Source organism: Seriola dumerili, unplaced genomic scaffold, assembly GCF_002260705.1.
Source record: "Seriola dumerili isolate Sdu_G_001 unplaced genomic scaffold, Sdu_1.0 BDQW01004273.1, whole genome shotgun sequence".
NCBI classification, from domain to species: Eukaryota; Metazoa; Chordata; class Actinopteri; order Carangiformes; family Carangidae; genus Seriola; species Seriola dumerili.
In genome coordinates, this window is record NW_019178528.1 from 346,109 (window position 1) to 372,031 (window position 25,923).

Sequence of the window (25,923 nt, forward strand, 5' to 3'; positions counted from 1 at the left end):
GCCTGCCTCTAGTTTTGGCCTCTTGGTGGCGCTGTTTGGACCCAAATGTTCCATAATCTCCTGAGACCAGAGAGAAACACAAAAGAAGCCATTATGGGTCGGGGCACCAGTAAGTCATAAAATTAGCTAACAGTCTTCCAACTTAATTGACAATAGAAGAGAATACTGTATTTTTTTGGTTAGGGTTAGGCATATCTTACTGTAGCTTGGTCTAGGGAAAGACCATGGTTTGGGTTAAAATTAATACTTCATTAAGGTTAGCAGATCCCGTCGTGGCTAATGTTTTGTTTTTGTGGACCCATCCATCCACCACAACATCCTCCTAAGTTGTGGCCCTATGATAACACAACATCAGCTCACTTCCTTCTTTCTCCATATGAACACTAGAGGGCTTTGTCAGTTGAATGAAGCATGTATAATATTTGGGCATTTGCCTAAACGACTGATACTGTCTCACATGACCAGTTGCAATTGAGTAGGTTCTTACTGGAGAACAATCTAAAATTTTCAATTAAATTAATCAATTACTATGATCCACTCTTTATTTTTCATTCACTTGCATTGTGTAACAGTGTTCCTTACCAGACAAAACTGGAAGCAACAGAGATGTCAATAAAAATGACTTAACATTTTTGAATTATCATGATGTTTTTATCTGATCAATTGTTTGTATATCACCTGGAAAAAACTAGAATCATGACCTTGCCAATCAACTAAGTTGCGGGAAATATGGTCAAAATATTCCTTCCTGAGTTGCAGCATTGAATAATAGCTAGAGGTTTTTATGCAGAATATCTGATGTCACAGTGAATTTAACCTTTGACAATTTGGTATGAAATGTCATAGCTTCATTTCATCCTTATACTCATTTTAATTAAATTGTGTCGTAATTAGTGTATGATTTTGTGAGTCATTGCCATAAAACGTGTTTTGTGAGACCTTTGGCCACCAAATTCAGTTCATCCTTCAGTGCTTTTTTTTACTACAGAATTTTTATTGGCCTTTTTAAACATAAGTATATGAACATAATTATCACAGAAAGTCAAAAGGCTCCTTTTGCTACGTTTTTTCAAAAAGCAGCCAGTGACAAATCTCAGCTGCTTTTCCATAGAGGAGAGTTGCAAGACTTCCGTACGAGCTGACGCACATCAGCTGACATGAATGAGCTTCTAACTTTCGCTCTGAGTGATCATTTCACAAGTAAATATAGCCAACATCACTGCACATCTGTTTTTCTTTACTTGTGTGATGGTAATTTCATAATGACAATATGATTAACATCAGCAGTGCATTAGCAGTGCAGAGCAGCAACTTAGAAATGGCTTGGAAGTGACTGCTGGTTAATATAGTATCTTAGTGGGCCATGTTTCAGTCGCTATTCATACTTATTTGGTTGTCTGACAACAGAAACAGACAGAAATGATAAATGAGCACAGCTTATTTAGGAATTTGGCTGTATTAAAATACTATATGAGCACATAGAGTAGGAGAGAAGCAAACAGATAAACAGTTGACTGCAAATACGACATGGTCCAGCACATATACTAGGTCTTGACTTAGTCTGGTTTACAAATGCAAAATGTTTCTAGAAACTTGACACAATTTACAGGTTTACAGTGGTTGATTTACATTAACAAACTTATAAATATTAATTATGAGGATCCCTTTACAAGCCTCAAAATCTTTTTGACCCCAAATTTCAGCTCATAGGTAAGCTCAGCAATTGTATGCATTATTTATGCAATTAGGTAAGAATGTAATTAAAACTCCTTAACAGATTTCTGCCTATAAATATACATACACAGTTACCATGTGTGATATACAGTTACCATGTTGTGCCTCACAACTTGCATGTGATACTGCCTGTATGCGTGTCCACATGCATAAACTGTACATAACTGACAAAAACCTCTAGTTAGCAAATCCATGACGTTGCAAGTTCTAATGAGGTGACCTGTCTTGCACAAGTTCCTGCAGAACTGGCTGTTTTGATGTCTGCCAAGTTACTATGGACACCAGCCACATACAATATCAAACAGACAGGGTAATAAAAATAGAAGATGTATTATTCACCAAATGACTTAGTATGCTGTTAGCATGTAGTGAACATATCATAAAACTCTGTTCATGTGGAAAGTGAATTCCTCATATTCAGGGCTGAATTGTGCATTTGAGGAGTTTAAATTTGTAGCAGTAAACAGTCTGTCCTACTGTACTGACAACTTAACATACATATCCATGAATCCATTTAATGAGACATTCAAATAATCTAATAAGACTGTGACTGCCATGCAATTTTCAGTACATCTCAATTCATTGCAGTTATCCTCTACTTAAATTTGTTCTGTATTACATGCCAACATGACCGTGGACAGATATTATCAAAGGTGCACACATTAATTCTGCCTCACTATGAATTAATCTCAAATTAAATGCATTTTAGGCCCAGCCCATACTCCCTCTTTGCCCTGATGGTGGTTAGTAAGATTAAACAACATGCAAGTCAATAAAAAGTGGTGACATAGTGATGACACTTAATAACTGGCAAAGGCTTAAAACCAGAGGAAAGTCATGAGGGTCATTGTAGCACCAAAGTGCTAATGTTATTGTATTCCTACTTTTCCTCTGCTGCAATCTCTGATCAATTTTCTTCCTCCTGCCAGTTACAGGGACAGTTTCATTTGAATGGGATGCACAAGGCTGGAGATGTGGTTCTGGGTGGACTTTTGAAATTCACTTTTTTGCTGTCTATCCTGAACTGTCTTTCACCTCAGAGCCACAGCACCCTACCTGCGATGGGTGAGTCTGTCAGGGAAGCAGTAAAAAGGCAGAAGCTGGGGAAAAATCCAGCCCAATTTGTATTTAGGCCATTTTGGCCATATTAGCTTTTTTAACAGTCTGCTGTTATTTATTTTTTCATTCAAGTATTATTATGGTGATTGTTGTTCAGTTTGTCTTCATTTATTGCAAAATCTGTCAATCTACTTGTTCTACACATTGTATTTTTGATAATCTGTCATTAGTGTGAAAGAATATACAATTTATATTTATGCCATTTTAAACATACTGCCTTTAGTCTGTTATTTATTTTTTCATTCAAGTATTAATATGGTTGTTGCTTTGCAAGTGTCTTCATTGCTTGCCAGATCTGTAGTTACGCAACATGTATATATTTCACAGTTAATTATGTTGTATTTTTCAATAGTAAACAGTTTTTGTTATGTGTTAGTTTTGATGTTCTAGGATTCACACAGGCCCAGACCATGGCTTTTACTATTGATAGATCAACAGAAACTCACACCTGCTACTAATGTGACTCTGGGATACAGTCTGTATGATAATTGCAACCAACTAGGAATTGGATTCCGTGCAGCATTGTCATTAGCCAGTGGTCAAGAGGAGCAAGTTACATTACATGAGACCTGTGTAGGAACCCCCAGTCCTTGGGATTGTGGGTGATGAGTTCCTCGACACGTTCTATTGCAACTCCAATGTTCTTAGGTTTGTACAGAGTGCCCATGGTAAGTTTTTTCTGCTTACGATCTATGAATTATTTTTGAATCATTTTGATTTTCAAATTTAAATTCTAGTTGCAAAAATGAAATAGTCAGCCTTAAGCTGAAAGACATGGTAAAAGAATTGAATGTTTCAGGATGTACAGTCTGTGTTTTTTCACAGGTGAGTCATTATTTCCACCATGTTCCTGCCTGAGTGACCGGAAAAAAACCATGGTGGTTCTGGCTGTGTTCAAGGCCTCTAAGCCAGGAGGTGAAGCCAGTCTGAAGTGGTTTGGTGCTTTGCAGCAGAGAGGGACAGTTTTCACTCTTACTTGCATTCAAGCAGCAATCTGTACTGCTTGGCTTGTCTCTGCCTCACCAGCACCTCATAAAAACACCCAATACCATAAAGACAAAATCATTTATGAATGTGTAGTTGGCTCCACAGTTGGTTTTGCAGTGTTACTTGGTTATATTGGTTTACTGGCTATCCTCAGCTTCCTGTTAGCTTTTCTGGCAAGGAATCTTCCAGACAATTTCAATGAGGCCAAACTCATCACTTTCAGCATGCTGATCTTCTGTGCTGTGTGGGTGGCCTTTGTCCCTGCTTATATCAGCTCACCAGGCAAATATGCAGATGCAGTGGAGGTATTTGCCATCCTGGCCTCTAGTTTTGGCCTCTTGGTGGCGCTGTTTGGACCCAAATGTTACATAATCCTCCTGAGACCAGAGAGAAACACAAAGAAAGCCATTATGGGTCGGGGCACCAGTAAGTCATAAAATTAGCTAACAGTCTTCCAACTTAATTGACAATAGAAGAGAATACTGTATTTTTTTGGTTAGGGTTAGGCATATCTTACTGTAGCTTGGTCTAGGGAAAGACCATGGTTTGGGTTAAAATTAATACTTCATTAAGGTTAGCAGATCCCGTCGTGGCTAATGTTTTGTTTTGTGGACACATCCATCCACCACAACATCCTCCCTAAGTTGTGGCCCTATGATAACACAACATCAGCTCACTTCCTTCTTTTCTCCCATATGAACACTAGAGGGCTTTGTCAGTTGAATGAAGCATGTATAATATTTGGGCATTTGCCTAAACGACTGATACTGTCTCACATGACCAGTTGCAATTGAGTAGGTTCTTACTGGAGAACAATCTAAAATTTTCAATTAAATTAATCAATTACTATGATCCACTCTTTATTTTTCATTCACTTGCATTGTGTAACAGTGTTCCTTACCAGACAAAACTGGAAGCAACAGAGATGTCAATAAAAATGACTTAACATTTTTGAATTATCATGATGTTTTTATCTGATCAATTGTTTGTATATCACCTGGAAAAAACTAGAATCATGACCTTGCCAATCAACTAAGTTGCGGGAAATATGGTCAAAATATTCCCTTCCTGAGTTGCAGCATTGAATAATAGCTAGAGGTTTTTATGCAGAATATCTGATGTCACAGTGAATTTAACCTTTGACAATTTGGATATGAAATGTCATAGCTTCATTTCATCCTTATACTCATTTTAATTAAATTGTGTCGTAATTAGTGTATGATTTTGTGAGTCATTGCCATAAAACGTGTTTTGTGAGACCTTTGGCCACCAAATTCAGTTCATCCTTCAGTGCTTTTTTTTACTACAGAATTTTTATTGGCCTTTTTAAACATAAGTATATGAACATAATTATCACAGAAAGTCAAAAGGCTCCTTTTGCTACGTTTTTTCAAAAAGCAGCCAGTGACAAATCTCAGCTGCTTTTCATAGAGGAGAGTTGCCAAGACTTCCGTACGAGCTGACCGCACATCAGCTGACATGAATGAGCTTCTAACTTTCGCTCTGAGTGATCATTTCACAAGTAAATATAGCCAACATCACTGCACATCTGTTTTCTTTAACTTGTGTGGATGGTAATTTCATAATGACAATATGATTAACATCAGCAGTGCATTAGCAGTGCAGAGCAGCAACTTAGAAATGGCTTGGAAGTGACTGCTGGTTAATATAGTATCTTAGTGGGCCATGTTTCAGTCGCTATTTCATACTTATTTGGTTGTCTGACAACAGAAACAGACAGAAATGAGTAAATGAGCACAGCTTTATTAGGAATTTGGCTGTATTAAAATACTATATGAGCACATAGAGTAGGAGAGAAGCAAACAGATAAACAGCTGACTGCAAATACGACATGGTCCAGCCATATACTAGGTCTTGACTTAGTCTGGTTTACAAATGCAAAATGTTTCTAGAAACTTGACACAATTTACAGGTTTACAGTGGTTGATTTACATTAACAAACTTATAAATATTAATTATGAGGATCCCTTTACAAGCTCAAAATCTTTTTGACCCCAATTTCAGCTCATAGGTAAGCTCAGCAATTGTATGCATTTATTTATGCAATTAGGTAAAGATGTAATTAAAACTCCTTAACAGATTTCTGCCTATAAATATACATACACAGTTACCATGTTGTGATATACAGTTACCATGTTGTGCCTCACAACTTGCATGTGATACTGCCTGTATGCGTGTCCACATGCATAAACTGTACATAACTGACAAAAACTCTAGTTAGCAAATCCATGACGTTGCAAGTTCTAATGAGGTGACCTGTCTTGCACAAGTTCCTGCAGAACTGGCTGTTTGATGTCTGCCAAGTTACTATGGACACCAGCCACATACAATATCAAACAGACAGGGTAATAAAAATAGAAGATGTATTATTTCACCAAATGACTTAGTATGCTGTTAGCATGTAGTGAACATATCATAAAACTCTGTTCATGTGTGAAAGTGAATTCCTCATATTCAGGGCTGAATTGTGCATTTGAGGAGTTTAAATTTGTAGCAGTAAACAGTCTGTCTACTGTACTGACAACTTAACATACATATCCATGAATCCATTTAATGAGACATTCAAATAATCTAATAAAGACTGTGACTGCCATGCAATTTTCAGTACATCTCAATCATTGCAGTTATCCTCTACTTAAATTTGTTCTGTATTACATGCCAACATGACCGTGGACAGATATTATCAAAGGTGCACACATTAATTCTGCCTCACTATGAATTAATCTCAAATTAAATGCATTTTAGGCCCAGCCCATACTCCCTCTTTGGCCCTGATGGGTGGTTAGTAAGATTAAACAACATGCAAGTCAATAAAAGTGGTGACATAGTGATGACACTTAATAACTGGCAAAGGCTTAAACCAGAGGAAAGTCATGAGGGTCATTGTAGGCACCAAAGTGCTCATGTTATTGTATTCCTACTTTTCCTCTGCTGCAATCTCTGATCAATTTTCTTCCTCCTGCCAGTTACAGGGACAGTTTCATTTGAATGGGATGCACAAGGCTGGAGATGTGGTTCTGGGTGGACTGTTTGAAATTCACTTTTTTGCTGTCTATCCTGAACTGTCTTTCACCTCAGAGCCACAGCAGCCTACCTGCGATGGGTGAGTCTGTCAGGGAAGCAGTAAAAGGCAGAAGCTGGGGAAAATCCAGCCCAATTTGTATTTAGGCCATTTTGGCCATATTAGCTTTTTTAACAGTCTGCTGTTATTTATTTTTTCATTCAAGTATTATTATGGTGATTGTTGTTCAGTTGTCTTCATTTATTGCAAAATCTGTCAATCTACTTGTTCTACATTGTATTTTTGATAATCTGTCATTAGTGTGAAAGAATTACAATTTATATTTATGCCATTTTAAACATACTGCCTTTAGTCTGTTATTTATTTTTTCATTCAAGTATTAATATGGTTGTTGCTTTGCAAGTGTCTTCATTGCTTGCAAGATCTGTAGTTACGCAACATGTATATATTTGCACAGTTAATTATGTTGTATTTTTCAATAGTAAACAGTTTTTGTTATGTGTTAGTTTTGATGTTCTAGGATTCACACAGGCCCAGACCATGGCTTTTACTATTGATGAGATCAACAGAAACTCACACCTGCTACCTAATGTGACTCTGGGATACAGTCTGTATGATAATTGCAACCAACTAGGAATTGGATTCCGTGCAGCATTGTCATTAGCCAGTGGTCAAGAGGACCAAGTTACATTACATGAGCCCTGTGTAGGAACCCCTCCAGTCCTTGGGATTGTGGGTGATGATTCCTCGACACGTTCTATTGCAATCTCCAATGTCTTAGGTTTGTACAGAGTGCCCATGGTAAGTTTTTCTGCCTTACGATCTATGAATTATTTTTGAATCATTTTGATTTTCAAATTTAAATTCAGTTGCAAAAATGAAATAGTCAGCCTTAAGCTGAAAGACATGGTAAAAGCATTGAATGTTTTCAGGATGTACAGTCTGTGTTTTTCACAGGTGAGTCATTATTCCACATGTTCCTGCCTGAGTGACCGGAAAAAGTTTCCATCCTTCTTTAGGACGATCCCAAGTGATGCTTTCCAGGTGAAAAGCTATCAGGAAATGAAAAAAATAAAGAAGCAATAGTAGTTCAACAGTTTTCATGAAGCATGTCCCTGTTCTGCAAAACAAATGTGGGATAATTTGTGTATCACCAGTAACATTATTTGTCTCATTGACGGAGTTGTGTGTTGTCACATAAAAACACTGTAAGGCTGTAACTAAACTATTCTATTGTGGAACCTGTTTATCAGGATTTCCAGTGAAACATTATTCCAGCATGTGCACTAATCCCTCCTCTCTGTATTCTTAGGTGCGTGCTATGATTCAGATTCTAAAACACTTTGGCTGGACTTGGGCAGGTCTGCTGATCAGTGATAATGATTACGGACTCCACGCTGCCCGATCCTTTCAATCTGACCTGGGTCCATCTGGTGGAGGTTGTCTGGCCTACACAGAGATTTTGCCCTGGACTGACAACCCAGCTGAACTAAGGAGGATTGTGGATGTGATGAAGAAATCCACAGCTCGTGTGGTCATTGTGTTTGCACATGAGGGTCATATGATTGACCTTATGGAAGAGGTTGGGCTTCAAATACAATTCCATTACCTTAATACAATTACACAACATGTATAATACAATTATACATTGTGTGTAGCATTTTCTCAAACTAAAAGATTTTATTTTGTTATTTACAATAACATATAGACTTTGTTGGACTGGTAATCGGGCACATTGAGACCAGTTGGCCACCACTTCATTCGGCTGGTGGATGGTCAAAAAACTGTGACTGTAACAGCTGCAGAAACTAGATATCAGAAACTACATTATTCTTATGGCAGCATGAATTCAAACACTTGGTATAATGCATTGCACAGGTGGTGAGGCAGAATGTGACAGGCCTGCAGTGGATGGCCAGTGAAGCCTGGACAGCAGCTGCTGTGCTACAGACCCCCCACCTCATGCCGTACCTGGGTGGAACACTGGGAATTGCCATCCGTCGAGGAGAAATACCAGGACTCAGGGAATACATGTTACAAATACGTCCTGACCTACACCACAACAGCTATGGAAATAACATGGTGAGAGTTTGACCTCGCAATCTAATTTGGTATTTGCAAGAATAATATATTGTCATTGTTTTTAATACACAGTTTTGAATATGTTTCAGGTAAATCAGTTTTGGGAATATACATTTCAGTGTAGAATAACACCACCTCCAGCAGGGTGGGTGGAGGCTGGAGGAGCATTATGCACTGGACAGGAAAATCTAGAGAATGTGGAGACTGAGTTTTTGGACATTTTAAATCTCAGGCCAGAGTACAATGTGTATAAGGCTGTGTATGCTCTGGCATATGCTCTTGATGAAATGATGCAGTGCAAACCAGGGAGAGGGCCTTTCAGTGGGCACAGCTGTGGTAATTTGAAAAGACTGGAGCCATGGCAGGTGAGATATCGGTTTGTACTCCACCTGTTTATGTGACCAAATACTTTGCTTTTAATGTTTCTTGCACAGTAGAAAACATGAGATTATCAAATGTACAATGCTAGGTAGAAAGCTCAAAGGATTTTCCTTTCTGCAGGATGGTAGTAGTTGCTTGTATAATCTGGTCAGACAGAACAATCTCTTTTCACTAGTTACACTTCTGTTATACTGCATAAGTGTGATTTGCAGTTTTATTATTGAATATTAGGATCTGCTGTGTGGGTCATCAAGAATATGACTCTTTTTTTCATTAAACTTTTTTTCCTCTATTTTTTATTCTTATTTACACAGCTTGTGTATTACTTGGAAAAGGTCAACTTCACCACGCCATTTGGTGATGAAGTGTCTTTTGATGAGAATGGTGATGCCTTACCAATCTATGATATCATGAACTGGCAGTGGCTCCCTGATGGAAGAATTAAAGTTCAGAATGTTGGAGAGGTTAAAAAATCAGCCTTTAAAGGTGAAGAACTCACACTTGATGAAGATAAAATCTTCTGGAACTTTGAATCCAAAGAGGTTAATTCTTATTTTTCAGGCTCCTTTATTATTGCCCATGGATAATTCATAATACCAGTATGTTCTTTGGCTCTGCTTGCCAATCTGTAAACATCACTGCACGCCACTGCTTTTGACCCATGGATAACTCATTCGAGCAGTGTTTAGTAGTGTAGAATAACAGATATTTATTTTTCTCCCTACAGCCCCCCCGGACAGTGCGCCGTGAGAGCTGTCCTCCTGGTACCCGCATGGCCAGAAAGAAGGGGGAACCTGAGTGTTGTTTTGACTGCATCCCTTGTTCTGAGGGAAAGATCAATAATAAGACTGGTGGGTGTTCGTGATTCAATAGTTTTATTAACAATTTGTACAAAATGTAGGAAGAACGTATCTCACCATCTTTTGCTTTATTTAAGACTCCATGGAGTGCACAAGTTGTCCAGAGGATTTCTGGTCCAGCCCCCAGCGTGACCACTGTGTTCCCAAGAAAATAGAGTTCCTCTCCTACCATGAGCCTCTGGGAATCTGTTTGACAGCCACCTCATTGCTGGGCACATTTATCTGTGCTGTTGTCCTAGGGATCTTTACCTATCATCGCAAAACACCTATAGTGCGTGCCAACAATTCAGAACTTAGTTTCCAGTTGTTGTTCTCTCTTAAACTATGTTTCCTGTGTTCACTGCTGTTTATTGGTCGTCCCAGACTGTGGACATGTCAGCTGAGACATGCAGCATTCGGGATCAGCTTTGTGCTTTGTGTCTCATGCATCCTGGTGAAACCCATGGTTGTTCTGGCTGTGTTCAAGGCCTCTAAGCCAGGAGGTGGAGCCAGTCTGAAGTGGTTTGGTGCTGTGCAGCAGAGAGGGACAGTTCTGGTTCTTACTTCTGTTCAAGCAGCAATCTGTGTTGCCTGGCTTGTCTCTTCCTCACCAGCACCTTATAAAAACACCCAATACCATAATGACAAGATAGTTTATGAGTGTGTAGTTGGCTCCACAATTGGTTTTGCAGTGTTACTTGGTTATATAGGATTACTGGCTATCCTCAGCTTCCTGTTAGCTTTTCTGGCAAGGAATCTTCCAGACAACTTCAATGAGGCCAAACTCATCACTTTCAGCATGCTGATCTTCTGTGCTGTGTGGGTGGCCTTTGTCCCTGCTTATATCAGCTCACCAGGTAAATATGCAGATGCAGTGGAGGTATTTGCCATCCTTGCCTCCAGTTTTGGCCTCTTGGTGGCGCTGTTTGGACCCAAATGTTACATAATCCTCCTGAGACCAGAGAGAAACACAAAGAAAGCTATTATGGGTCGAGGAAACACAAAGTCATAAAATTAACCAATACGTCTTTCAACTTAGTTGACAGTAGGGGTTATTTGTCTACACTTCTTGATATGAACCATATAAGCATTCTGGCATCAGGAGAAAGACTGGACTGAACTGTTAAAAATCATTTCAATTATCAAAATATTTAACTTTCCCTTTTATGATTTTATGATGTCACAGTGCTATTGTCATTTTTGGTTAGGTACAGGCACACCTTAGTGAGTTCTTAGGAGACTTTGTCATGGTCATTGTTTCATTTTATTGACCCATCCATCCACCCTGACCTCCTCCCTAAGTTTACTTTGTGGCTCTATAATAACATTATTTATTTCTAAAACAAATAAAGGGCTTTCTCATTTGAACATACAGTAAGCATACAGTATATTATTTTGGGGCATTTGCTGAAACGACTGATGTTGTACATATAGAGGTCATCTAGTAACTATGTAAGTAAAATTGTGCAAATTTAATCATCAGACAAAATATCTGTCCTGAAATAGGAAAATGTCAATAAAAATGACTTACATTAGTAATCATTATGCTTTTCTGTCTAATCATTTGTTTGTATATTCCCTGGGATTCGGGAAAGAAAAAAACACCTTTTGTGTGACCGATTTGCCTGTGAATGACTGAGACATACCAACAGTGGTGAACACATAAATGGAAAGATCTCTCCATGTTACATCTGTAAGAAAACTGGACCCAAATGTAGACATAAGGGATGTGACACCTCAATTCAAAGATTTATTCAACCAAGAAAAAATACAAATCCTACTTAGAAAGCAAGGCAAAGTCAAAATCCAGGGCAGCAAGAAAACCAAGTCAACAAAATCAGTCAAAAACTCTGGGACATAAACAGAAAATAGATATGAGAAATAACTAGGAAAACTGAAGAGAAGCACATGGAGACACTTGGAGAACTGAACCCAACAGAGAGGGCCAGGGCCCAGTGGACACAGAGGAGAGGAATGGGTCTAGGGATGGAGAAGGAAACCTTGGGCTCAGGGCAAAAGAGTGACTGAGCAGAAGAATGGGGCTGGGGACAGAAGCAGAAGGCAGACAGGTTTTGTTGGAGGGCGACAGCAAAGACGGGGTCTCACCGGAGGTCAATTTGGGGGGCGGCATTGCAGGCAATGAATGAGGAGCTGGACCACCAACAGGAAACCAGGAGCAGGGGTCCCCCGGACTGCTGACTTGGGATCAGGAGCAAATGTGAAGTCAGTCGAAATAGGAACAGCCTCAGGAACTGATGAGACGTCAGCCAGGACAGGCTCAGGAATAGACTTGACATCAACCGGACCCCTGAAACTGGAACAGACTAGGTGTCGGCCAGGGTGGTAGATTCAGGAACAGGCCAGGCATAAACTGGGATGCTGGGCAACAGAGGCTCATAGTTTCTGAATACAGAGGCTCTGAATAGCTGGGGCTGAGGCTGCTTAGGGAATCAACGTCTCTGTGACCTTTTCTTCTTTCTAGGGGCTCCAACTCCTAGATGTCTACCAGGAAAGGCTATGCGTGTTCCAAAAAGAGACAGCTCAGGGTATTCCAGGTCCAAATCACAAAAGAGATCAGCCAATGTGCAAAGAGGCCTGGAAACTCTGGACTCACTGCTAGCCGACTGGAAAACTGACTGGAGACTAGCAGAGGCTGTGGCTGCTTGCTGCAAACAAAAGATTCCCAGACTCAGCAATTGGGCTGGAGGCTAAGTTAAGTATCTGGATACGCTCTGCTATCATCTGTGACTGAAACCTTGTCAGTACAGACAGAGAGAGTTTACATGAGCACAGCCACCAACACTGTGTCAGCAACTGACAGTTGGCTAACAAACAACATAAACAAATAACTACGCTTACGATTCTGATACATCTTCTAGTCACCAATTTTGGTGCACAACTAACCTCTCAAAAACTCCTGGGTCTGGGTCTGACTGAGGGTCAAACATGTGGCTGAGTCACCGCTACCCATCTTGGTACGCACAGCCATTTCATCAGTCAACCTAGCGCAAGCAGCAATGGTGGGCGGGGCACAAGACCTGAGGCCCCATTTAAAAAACAATGCGTTGAATTCATACTAAAAGTGTATGTACTCTCAAAAGCTGAAAATGGTGTATGCAAAAAGTAATTGGATTCATAAAACTGTAAGCACGCACACCTGCAAGCAATGTTGCCTTTATATATCACAGTCAACTTGGAAAGCCTCATATCCCACCCTCCTTACACCCTCTTTCAACCATATACGGTCAATGCAAAGCACCTCATGAATGCTGATGGATATAAATGACCGTGTTGATCAATGAATCTTTATGATGAATCATGGTAACTAGCGAGAAGAAGACCAAGGAGAGGAACTTTTTGTGACTCAGAAATCGAGGTGCTTGTGGGTGAAGTGGATGTCAAGAAGGACATTTTGTTTGGTGAGAGCCAGGTAGAGAGATAGGCCAAGCCTTTGTACCATATTTTGCAAAACAGTACATGCCTTAACAATCTGGCTGACTTTTTTTAGGCGGTATAAAAGTCTGCCTCCTGATGCATCTAAACCCTGCCATTGACATTTGAGGAGGTCGATGACCTCAACTCAGCGCGCACAAGTGTGGGCATCATTGTTAATGCATTTCCTCTTCACTCTGAGGGCTTGGAAATGGGGTCAGGAGCCAGCGCCTGAGGGGGTAGGCACTGTCACGTCAGAGTTGGCATACAAGTGCGCACATTCTCCAATCAAGTTTATTTTTATAGATCCCAACCTTTGTGTGGGAAGTGGCGTACACATCTTTCAGGCCCTGTTTTGTGCATGCACACACAAACGTTCTAAATGAGGCGCCTGATCCAGATTTTTTTTCAATGAGGAAGTGTCAATGTCCCTCCAGCCCGCTTATCCTCATAGGGTTGTGGGGGACAGGGCACGCCTATGGGCACTTTAGAGTCACCAATCAACCAGGTTTCATTACATCGGAAATGCCTTATTACACCCATTTCAAATGGATGTAGCCTTGACCCGGAGGAAAGGTCATCAAGTGGTGTCCAACCTTCATCGAGTGTTACGACCCTGACCACAACACTCTCCAGTTGGTGGGTCGGCAGTGTTGGCCAAGTCACTGCCCCTCTCCTCCAGTCTTCCAGCTAGTGTCCTCTCTCTTATGCCAGAGCCAACAGGAGGCTCTTTCCACCGCTTCCCCAAGCCTTTGGGCAGCTTTTTCTCTCATGGCCCCTCACTCCTACTTTTGTCAGCAGATTCCATACGGATTGGGCTGGGAATCCACACAGCCCATATCCACTGTGAACAACCATCTAGTCCACCCTTTTTTCCGACAATCCTGGACCAGTTGTTGATACTTGGTCTTCTTTCTCTCTGCCGCTTCGTCACAGCCATATATATGTACATACATTCACCATTAATGTTGCAAAGTAAAGAAGTAATTAACCTTCCTTTACACTTTTGCTTGTAATCAAAGGCTCTCCCTGCTTACAAATCCCAATTGAACCCCTGGGTGATTCGCAACTTACTATGGGCACTAGACACACACAATATCAAACAGGCAGTGGGCAATAAAAAAGACAAGATGAGATGATGCATTATTTCACCAAGTGCACAGATTAATTCTGCTTCAGTACAAATCATTCTGGATATACATTTTAGGCTCTGCCCCTACTTCTCCTTGTGCCCTGATGGGTGGTGTGCAAGATTAAACAATGCTCCAAGTCAATAAAAGGGGGTGACACTGTGATAAAAGGTGAAGACTACACCCAGATAAGGGGTAAAAAGGAGGAAAATCATGTGGACATTTTTAGATACCAACTTGCTCCTGCTCATGTTGTTGTGTTCCTACTTTTCCTCTGCTGTGTCCTCCCCTCTTTATTCCTCCTCCTGCCAGTTACAGGGACAGTTTCATCTCAATGGGATGCACAAGGCTGGAAATGTGGTTCTGGGTGGACTGTTTCAAATCCACTTCTTTTCTACCCATCCTGACCTGTCTTTCACCTCAGAGCCACAGCAGCCTACCTGCCATGGGTGAGTCTGTCAGGGAACCAGCAAAAAGCAGAAACTGGGGAAAACCAAGCTCATGATGAGAGTGTATTTCTGATAATCTGATACTAGTGTGAAAAAAATACATTTTCTAGTAATGCTATTTTAAACATACTGCTTTGTTTTGCACAGTATCCTTTTATTGATTTTTTTCATTCAGCTATTATTGTGGTTGTTGCTATTCGACTGTTTTCATTGTTCAATCTGTAGTTGTCGAACATGTATGTGTTTGAACAGTTAGTGTCTCATGTGGTATTTTTCAATAGTAAACAGTGATATTTTATGTGCTAGTTTTGATGTTCTAGGATTCAAACAGGCCCAGACCATGGCTTTTGCTATTGATGAGATCAACAGAAACTCACACCTGCTACCTAATGTGACTCTGGGATACAGTGTGTATGATAACTGCCTCCAACTAGGAATTGGATTCCGTGCAGCATTGTCATTAGCCAGTGGTCTAGAAGAGAAAGTTACATTACATGAGACCTGTGTAGGAACCCCTCCAGTCCTCGGGATTGTGGGTGATTCTGCTTCTTCACATTCTATTGCAATCTCCACTGTCTTAGGTTTGTACAGAGTGCCTATGGTAAGTTTTTCTGCCTTTTTCTTCAATTCTTTGACATATGACTTGCTCTTAACTTATGTTTTTGTTATAATTGTTTAAATTGTTTCAACTTGTCTATATTTCAAGTTCTGGTACTTTGTTTTTGTTGTTATATTACTTTAAATATTATTGTAAAGCACATTATGACTTTTATTTAGTAGGGTGCTATATCAATTACATTATTATTATTATAGTTTAAAAAAAAATTAAATTTCAAACAGCCATTAGAGGCGTTGGCAGCGGTAGGCGGTTTCAGGATGTACAGTCTGTGTTTTTTGCAGGTGAGTTATTTTTCCACATGTTCCTGCCTGAGTGACCGGAAAAAGTTTCCATCCTTCTTTAGGACGATCCCAAGTGATGCTTTCCAGGTGAAAATCTATCAGCAATTAGAAAATACATTAAATATAGCATTTGTAGTTAAATGATTGTCAGGATGAGCACCCCTATTCTAAAAATATATTCTTTTTGTATATGACTAGTAACATTACTTGTCTCACTGATGGAGTTGTACAGTGTCAGATAACAACACTGAAAGACCATAATTAAACATGGTCCACATTGGAAACTGTTTATCGGGATTTCCAGTGAAACATTATTCCAGCATGTGCACTAATCCCTCCTCTCTGTATTCTTAGGTGCGTGCTATGATTCAGATTCTAAAACACTTTGGCTGGACTTGGGCAGGTCTGCTCATCAGTGATGATGATTATGGACTCCACGCTGCGCAATCCTTCCTATCTGACCTGGGTCCATCTGGTGGAGGTTGTCTGGCCTACACAGAGATCTTGTCCTGGGGTGACAACCCAGCTGAACTAAGGAGGATTGTGGATGTAATGAAAAAATCCACAGCTCGTGTGGTCATTGCATTTGTACATGAGAGCCACATGATTGATCTCATGGAAGAGGTTGGGCTTGAAATAAAGCTTATTTATATCTTGATATAATTATACAACTTTCGTAGTGTTTTATAAGTCAAACAGACAAATGTAATTCAGTAATTTACAACAATATTTGGCCTAAACAGACCAAACACTAATTAATTGACTTCTGGTTTGTTAAAGGTGTTGCTAGGAGGGTTTTTACAGTGAAATCACTTACTCAGACAAATTATACTGAACTCATTCTACTATGTAAAAAATTGTGTATACTTTAGAAAACTAGATAATCCTTTAGTGGCATGGCAGTATGAATTTATATGACTGGTATAATGCAATGTGCAGGTGGTGAGGCAGAATGTGACAGGCCTGCAGTGGATGGCCAGTGAAGCCTGGACATCAGCTGCTGTGCTCCAGACCCCCCACCTCATGTCGTACTTGGGTGGAACACTGGGCATTGCCATCCGTCGAGGAGAAATACCAGGACTCAGGGAATTCCTGTTACAAATACGTCCTGACCTACACCACAACAACAGCTATGGAAATGATGTGGTGAGAGTCAAACCTTGCAATCTCTTCAGGTATTTTTAAGAATAATATATATTGTCATTGTTTTTAATACACAGTTTTGAATATGTTTCAGGTAAATCAGTTTTGGGAATATACATTTAAATGTAGATTTGCACCACCTCCAGCAGGTTGGATGGAAGCTGGAGGAGAGTTATGCACTGGACATGAAGTTCTTGGCAATGTGGAGACTGAGTTCTTGGACATTTTAAATCTCAGGCCAGAATACAATGTGTACAAGGCTGTGTATGCTCTGGCATATGCTCTTGATGACATGATGCAGTGTGAGCCAGGGAGAGGGCCTTTCAGTGGAAACAGCTGTGGTAATTTACAAAGACTGGAGCCCTGGCAGGTGAGATATCAATTTACACTCCACCTGTTTATGTCCAATCCTGTGTTTTAGTACTTCTTGTGGAGTAGGACCTACTGTATAGGATTAAGTGCGAAGGATTTTCCCTTCTACTTGGTGATAGCAATGGCTATTATCTGGTCAGAGAGAACAATCTCGTCACTAGGTACATGGTAGTACAGGTCATGTGACATTATCTTAAAGAAAGTGCTTTGCTGGAATTTTTAATGACATTATATGTTCAGAAATGTAGTATGAAGTTTGATTACTGAGTAGTAGGTCATTCTGTGTTCACCATGGTCATTATTAATTGAATTATTTTATTTCATCTCACCTCTAATGTTTTTCCTCTATCCATTATTCTGATTTTTATAGCTCGTATATTACTTGGAGAAGGTCAACTTCACCACACCATTTGGTGATCAAGTGTCATTTGATGAGAATGGCGATGCCTTACCAATTTATGACATATTGAACTGGCAGTGGCTCCCTGATGGAAGAATTAAAGTTCAGACTGTAGGTGAAGTTAAGAAATCAGCCTTCAAAGGTGAAGAACTCACACTTCATGAAGACAAAATCTTCTGGAACTTTGAATCCAAAGAGGTTACTTCTACTTTTTCAGACACCTCTCTTTTTTGGACTGTAATTCTTACCAGTGTAAAATAACACTGAATGACATCCTACAGCCCCCCCGGTCAGTGTGCAGTGAGAGCTGTCCTCCTGGTACCCGCATGGCCAGAAAGAAGGGGGAACCTGTGTGCTGTTTTGACTGCATCCCTTGTTCTGAGGGAAAAATCAGCAATAAGACTGGTGAGTGTTCATGTTTTAATATTTTTAGTTTACGCAAAGAATTTTATTTACTATGTATCAAGGATGTACCTCATCTTTTTCCATTTTTTGTAAGACTCCATGGAGTGCACCAGTTGTCCAGAGGATTTCTGGTCCAGCCCCCAGCGTGACCACTGTGTTCCCAAGAAAATAGACTTCCTCTCCTACCATGAGCCTCTGGGAATCTGTTTGACAGCCACCTCATTGCTGGGCACATTTATCTGTGCTGTTGTCCTAGGGATCTTTATCTATCATCGCAAAACACCTATAGTGCGTGCCAACAATTCAGAACTTAGTTTCCAGTTGTTGTTGTCACTTAAACTATGTTTCCTGTGTTCACTGCTGTTTATCGGCCATCCCAGACTGTGGACATGCCAGCTGAGACATGCAGCATTCGGGATCAGCTTTGTGCTTTGTGTCTCATGCATCCTGGTGAAAACCATGGTGGTTCTGGCTGTGTTCAAGGCCTCTAAGCCAGGAGGAGAAGCCAGTCTGAAGTGGTTTGGTGCTGTGCAGCAGAGAGGGACAGTTCTGGTTCTTACTTCTGTTCAAGCAGCAATCTGTACTGCTTGGCTTGTCTCTTCCTCACCAGCACCTCATAAAAACACCCAATACCACAATGACAAGATAGTTTATGAGTGTGTTGTCGGGTCCACAATTGGTTTTGCAGTGTTACTGGGTTATATTGGCTTCCTGGCGATCCTCAGCTTTCTGTTAGCATTTCTGGCAAGGAATCTTCCAGACAACTTCAATGAGGCCAAACTCATCCCTTTCAGCATGCTGATCTTCTGTGCTGTATGGGTGGCCTTTGTCCCTGCTTATATTAGCGCACCAGGCAAATATGCAGATGCAGTGGAGGCATTTGCCATCCTGGCCTCTAGTTTTGGCCTCTTGGTGGCGCTGTTTGGACCCAAATGTTACATAATCCTGCTGAGACCAGAAAGAAACACAAAAAAAGCTATTATGGGTCGAGGAAACACAAAGTCATAAAGTTAGCCAACAAGCCTTCCAAATGAATTTGCATTGGGGGTTGTTTGTCTCTACTCTTTGTTATGAACCATAGGAGTGTTCTGGCGACTGGAGAAAGACTGGACATAATCTGTTAAAAATTACTTTTGAAAATAGATAATTTACCTGTTCACAATCTGATAATGTTATTGTATTTGTTCGTTAAGGTATAAGCACAAAAACAACTTAGTTAGTTCTAGCGAAAGGTCATGGTTTAAATAAATTATGGTTATGGACTTTGTCATGGCTAATGTTTTGTTTTGTTGACCCACCCATAAAACCCGTAACATAACATTTTGCAACAATGATCATCATCAGACAATACTGGAAGACATAGAAAAATGTCAATAAAAGCAATTTACATAAAAAATTATTATGCTATTTTTGTCTGATCATTTGCTTGTACATTCCCTGGGGTTTGAGAGGTGATAAAAAATAAAAAACAAAATAAAGAGTTCAATCAATTTGTCTGTGAATGACTCCGTCTTACTAACAGTGGTGGACACAGAAATCAGTAGGCTACCTGAGTTACCCTGAGTGGAGAGCTCTCTCCTCCGTACATGTTTCATATGAGGTTTTTAACAATTATTTGACTGTTTGATAGTTTCCAGGATAAGCGTAGATGTGCTTACAGCCCCAGTTTTTGATTATTTTTTTCACTTTTCATGTGTGAAAACCTTGTTAAACTAAATATGAATAATAACAGAGTATTTTTACATAGTTTAAAACATGTCTGCTGCTGCAGCATGCTGCTGACTTTTAAGGCCATAAACGGCCTTGCTCCCAATTACATTTTATATTGGAAGAGTATATGAATACTCTTACTCTTAATGCTGCAATGTAAAGAAGTAATTAAAGTTCCTTCACAGGAATCCCTGTATTCATATACAGTTGATATGTTTTGCTTCACTATTTGTAAGTGACTCTGTGTCAACATGAATATACTGTACATAATTGACACTTAAGCAAATCTATAACATTGAAAACTAAACAGATTCATTGGTACACTTCTATGCTCAAGTTTTAAATTGTAGAGCGAATTGGAAGACAAGCAGTTAACAGTCTGTCTAAATTATATGGAACTCAACATACAGCACATATCCATAGGTTAATTTAAGATGACATTCAAAACACCCAACACGGACATAGTGTGAGTGTCATGCAATTGTCAGAAATTGAAAACATTGCTAACATGGCCTTGGAGATATGTTAACTAAAGTGAACACATTAATTCAGCCTCAGTACAAATCAATCTCAAATGAAATAAATTTTAGGCCCTGCCCCTACTTCTTATTCTGCCCTGATGGGTGGTGTGCAAGATTAGAAAATACTGTTAGGCAATAAAAGGGGTGACAGAGCAATAAAGCATAAAGACTGCTCTCAGAAAAACAACCAGGGGAAAGTCATGTGGGCATTTTTTGACATGTTGCTCATGTTGTTGTGTTCCTACTTTTCTTCTGCTGTGTCCTCCCCTCTTTATTCCTCCTCCTGCCAGTTACGGGAACATTTTCATTTAAATGGGATGCACAAGGCTGGAGATGTGGTTCTAGGAGGGCTGTTTCAAATCCACTTCTTTTCTACCTATCCAGGACTGTCTTATACCTCAGAGCCACAGCAGCCTACCTGCCATGGGTGAGTCTGTCAGAGAAGCAGTGAAAAACGTGAATTGGGGAAAATCAACCTAATTACAAGAGTGTATTTTTAATAATCTGATATTATTACATTTTTGCACTGGCTCCTTTTATTTTTTTCATTTGAGTATTTTTATAAAAGGTGTTACACAGATACTGAATTATGTATTTTTCAATACTAGACAGTGATATTTTATGTGTTAGTTTTGATGTTCTAGGATTCAGACAGGCCCAGACCATGGCTTTTGCTATTGATGAGATCAACAGAAACTCACACCTGCTACCTAATGTGACTCTGGGATACAGTCTGTATGATAACTGCCTCCAACTAGGAATTGGATTCCGTGCAGCGTTGACATTAACCAGTGGTCTAGAAGAGAAAGTTACATTACATGAGACCTGTGTAGGAACCCCTCCAGTCCTCGGGATTGTGGGTGATTCTTCCTCTACACGTTCTATTGCAATCTCCACTGTCTTAGGTTTGTACAGAGTGCCCATGGTAAGTTTTTCTGCCTTGACATCTATTCATTCTTTTGGATCATTGTAAATTCCGTATGGCTATTCCTTAACATAAGACATTTCTTTGAATTATTTAGATTAATTTCTCTTCTCTATGATATTAATAATAATAATTCTTATTATAATTATTATCATTATTATGTAATTTGAAAGAGCCAGTAAAGGCATTGAATGGTTTCAGGATGTACAGTCTGTGTTTTTTGCAGGTGAGTTATTTTGCCACATGTTCCTGCCTGAGTGACCGGCAAAAGTTTCCATCCTTCTTTAGGACGATCCCAAGTGATGCTTTCCAGGTGAAAATCTGTCAGCAATGTGAAAATGCATCAAATAAAGTTAAAAAAAATTATTAGGAAAAACATCCCTTTATTACAAATACTGTACATTCCTCTTGTGTATCACCGGTAATTTGTCTTATTGATGGAGTCGTGTGGTGTCAGATAACACTGAAAGGCCATAATTAAACATGGTCCACTGTGGAACCTGTTTATCAGGATTTCCAGTGAAACATTATTCCAGCATGTGCACTAATCCCTCCTCTCTGTATTCTTAGGTGCGTGCTATGATTCAGATTCTAAAATACTTTGGCTGGACTTGGGCAGGTCTGCTCATCAGTGATGATGATTATGGACTCCACGCTGCTCGATCCTTTCAAACTGACCTGGGTCCATCTGGTGGAGGTTGTCTGGCCTACACAGAGATTTTGCCCTGGGGTGACAACCCAGCTGAATTTAGGAGGATTGTAGATTTGATGAAGATATCCACAGCTCATGTGGTCATTGTATTTGCACACGAGAGTCACATGATTGATCTCATGAAGGAGGTTTGGCTTGAAATACAACTTCATTACAGCTTAATATAATTATACAACTTTTGTGGTGTTTTATTTTTTAGTAATTACAACAATATTTGGCCTAAACACAACAAAAACAAAAAGTAATTAATTTAATAAGTTACACCTCTCATTTGTTAAAATTGTTGCTTGGTAGGTTTTACAGTTCACTTATTCAGACAAATTATACTGAACTCCAGTTATGATGATATACTGTTTGCTCATTCTACTCTGTAAAACACAGGATTGCATCTGTGTATGAATGTGTAAAACTGTTGTGTACTGTGTACATTATGTATGATTCAGAAAACTAGATGCTACTTTGTTTATATGCCGGTATGAATTTATATAACTTGGTATACTGCATTGTACAGGTGGTGAGGCAGAATGTGACAGGCCTGCAGTGGATAGCCAGTGAAGCCTGGACTTCAGCTGCTGTGCTCCAGACCCCCCACCTCATGCCATACCTGGGTGGAACACTGGGCATTGCCATCCGTCGAGGAGAAATACCAGGACTCAGGGAATTCATGTCACAGATATATCCTGACCTACATCACAATAACAGCTATGGAAATAATGTGGTGAGAGTGAAACCTTTCAATCTGATCTATTTACAAGAGTAATGTATTGTCATTGTTTTTAATACACTGTTTTGAATATGTTTCAGGTAAATCAATTTTGGGAATATACATTTAAATGTAGATTTGCTCCAGCTGCAGCAGGTTGGGTGGAGGCTGGAGGAGCATTATGCACTGGACATGAAGATGTAGAAAATGTGGAGAGTGAGTTCTTGGATATTTCAAACCTCAGATCAGAGTACAATGTGTATAAGGCTGTGTATGCTCTGGCATATGCTCTTGATGACATGATGCAGTGTGAGCCAGGGAGAGGGCCTTTCAGCCGGAGCAGCTGTGCTTATTTACAAAGACTGGAGCCATGGCAGGTGAGATATCAATTTACACTCCACCTGTTTATTACCAAATCTGTGTTTTAGTACTTATGGTGGAGTAGCACTTACTGTATAGGATGAAGTAAAATGCTTTGAGATTATCAATTGTAAAATGCTTGATAGATATCTGAAAGGATTTTCCTTACTGGGTGAAAGCAGTGGCTAGTATCATCAGGTCAGAGAGAACACTCTCTGTTCACTAGTTAAATGGTATTAATGTGACATTACTTTAAAGAAAATGATTACTGACTTCATGTGTTCATAAGTGTTGTATGTAGTTTGACTATTGACTGTTAAGTCCTGCTGTTTTGACCATGGTCAATAATGATGTAATTCTTTTTACTTTTTTCGTTTATCCTGTTTGGTTTTTCCTCTATCTCTTATTCTGATTTTCACAGCTTGTGTATTACTTGGAAAAGGTCAACTTCACCACACCATTTGGTGATCAAGTGTCATTTGATGAGAATGGTGATGTCTTACCAATCTATGATATCATGAACTGGCAGTGGCTCCCTGATGGACGAATTACAGTTCAGAATGTGGGTGAAGTTAAAAAATCTGCTTTAAAAGGTGAAGAACTCACACTTGATGAAGATAAAATCTTTTGGAACTTTGAATCCAAAGAGGTTACTTCTGATTTTTCAGATTACTGGTTTTTGGCTCATGGATAACCCATCTAGCAGTGTTTAGTAGTGTAGAATAACAGATATTTATTTTTCTCCCTACAGCCCCCCCGGTCAGTGTGCAGTGAGAGCTGTCCTCCTGGTACCCGCATGGCCAGAAAGAAGGGGGAACCTGAATGTTGTTTTGACTGCATCCCTTGTTCTGAGGGAAAGATCAGCAATAAGACTGGTGAGTGTGTTGTATTATAAGCATTGCATTTTGAAAACACAGTTCAATATATTATATACCTCACCTCGTTTCCTACAACTTACATTTATATATAACTAAGCTGTGACAGCAAATACGTTTTGCAGGACCCATAATCACTGGCTGGATTATGTTAAAAGGCATGTTTTTCATTTTATTTATTTTTTGGGGGTGGGGAGGATGACAGGCTTGCAAAGACCATGACTGTCACACCAGAGACCAGAGTTTGCATCCATTATTCTGTCTGTGGTTCAGGAAACAAAATCACTTTACTTAATGGTAGAGAAATGTCATGGGTTTGGTTTAATGTTAATAAAGATGTTTGGTCTGAAGTTACTGTGAACATTTTCTTTAACAAACCAGACCACCATCTTTCCCTAATTTTAACCAAGTGCAGTGAGTGCCTAAACATAACCATAAAAAGTTACATAATGCTGTTGTCACTATAAGTGGATATTATACTGGAAGACTGGATATGTGAGAGGTTATCAAATACTCAACATTGTCTGTGAACATTTTACTGATATGTTCATCATCAGTATATGTTTGTGATTTGACAAATGTGTCAACTAACAACATTCCCCATTAAGTTATTAATCCAGTCATCATTATATTTCGTTTGAAACGTCCTGTTACAGGTTTGTTGTATATAAATGGAATTTCTAGGAGACAGGGTTGATGTATCTCAACACTTTCCCTATTTTCATAGACTCCATGGAGTGCACCAGTTGTCAAGAGGATTTCTGGTCCAGCCCCCAGCGTGACCACTGTGTCCTGAAGAAAACAGAGTTCCTCTCCTACCATGAGCCTCTGGGTATATGCTTAGCAACCATCTCACTGCTGGGTGCATTTATGTGTGCTCTCGTCCTTTGCATTTTCATTTATCATCGCCAAACACCTATAGTACGTGCCAACAATTCAGAACTTAGTTTCCAACTATTGTTGTCACTTAAACTATGTTTCCTTTGTTCACTGCTGTTTATTGGACGACCCAAACTGTGGACATGTCAGCTGAGACATGCAGCATTTGGCATCAGCTTTGTTCTTTGTGTGTCATGCATCCTGGTGAAAACCATGGTGGTTCTGGCTGTGTTCAAGGCCTCTAAGCCAGGAGGTGAAGCCAGTCTGAAGTGGTTTGGTGCTGTGCAGCAGAGAGGGACAGTTCTGGTTCTTACTTCTGTTCAAGCAGCAATCTGTACTGCCTGGCTTGTCTCTTCCTCACCAGCACCTCATAAAAACACCCAATACCACAATGACAAGATAGTTTATGAGTGTGTAGTTGGGTCCACAATTGGTTTTGCAGTGTTACTTGGTTATATTGGCTTACTGGCGATCCTCAGCTTCCTGTTAGCATTTCTGGCAAGGAATCTTCCAGACAGTTTCAATGAGGCCAAACTCATCACTTTCAGCATGCTGATCTTCTGTGCTTTGTGGGTGGCCTTTGTCCCTGCTTATATAAGCTCACCAGGCAAATATTCAGATGCAGTGGAGGTATTTGCCATCCTGGCCTCCAGTTTTGGCCTCTTGTTGGCGCTGTTTGGACCCAAATGTTACATCATCCTGCTGAGACCAGAGAAGAACACAAAGAAAGCTATTATGGGTCGACGCACTGAGTCATAAAAATTGCACTTAATTTCATGAAGAAGTAATACATTTTCTCTGTATAATACAAAAAATACAGGG

The 25,923-nt window shown here is 39.8% G+C and overlaps 3 protein-coding genes and 1 pseudogene across 3 annotated transcripts; all 4 read left to right on the forward strand.

Moving 5' to 3' along the window:
• Positions 1-4,277, forward strand: part of LOC111239777 — a 7,617-nt pseudogene extending 3,340 nt beyond the window's left edge.
• Positions 4,278-6,734: 2,457 nt separating this feature from the next.
• On the forward strand, positions 6,735-11,197 carry LOC111239778 (extracellular calcium-sensing receptor-like). The gene is made up of 9 exons (XM_022769683.1): positions 6,735-6,964; positions 7,390-7,684; positions 7,841-7,927; positions 8,196-8,465; positions 8,762-8,965; positions 9,055-9,330; positions 9,661-9,888; positions 10,074-10,197; positions 10,284-11,197. The coding sequence occupies exons 1-9, from the start codon at positions 6,735-6,737 to the stop codon at positions 11,195-11,197; spliced, it is 2,628 nt and encodes an 875-aa protein (XP_022625404.1).
• Positions 11,198-15,020: 3,823 nt separating this feature from the next.
• Positions 15,021-19,424, forward strand: LOC111239760 (extracellular calcium-sensing receptor-like). The gene is made up of 9 exons (XM_022769667.1): positions 15,021-15,196; positions 15,503-15,797; positions 16,097-16,183; positions 16,451-16,720; positions 17,036-17,242; positions 17,334-17,609; positions 17,982-18,209; positions 18,293-18,416; positions 18,511-19,424. Exons 1-9 carry the CDS (start codon positions 15,087-15,089, stop codon positions 19,422-19,424), a joined length of 2,511 nt encoding a protein of 836 aa, XP_022625388.1. The 5' UTR covers positions 15,021-15,086.
• Positions 19,425-20,847: 1,423 nt separating this feature from the next.
• Positions 20,848-25,860, forward strand: LOC111239763 (extracellular calcium-sensing receptor-like). Its single transcript, XM_022769670.1, has 9 exons — positions 20,848-21,074; positions 21,278-21,572; positions 21,799-21,885; positions 22,143-22,412; positions 22,796-23,002; positions 23,089-23,364; positions 23,769-23,996; positions 24,099-24,222; positions 24,950-25,860. Exons 1-9 carry the CDS (start codon positions 20,848-20,850, stop codon positions 25,858-25,860), a joined length of 2,625 nt encoding a protein of 874 aa, XP_022625391.1.
• The last annotated feature ends 63 nt before the right edge of the window (positions 25,861-25,923 follow it).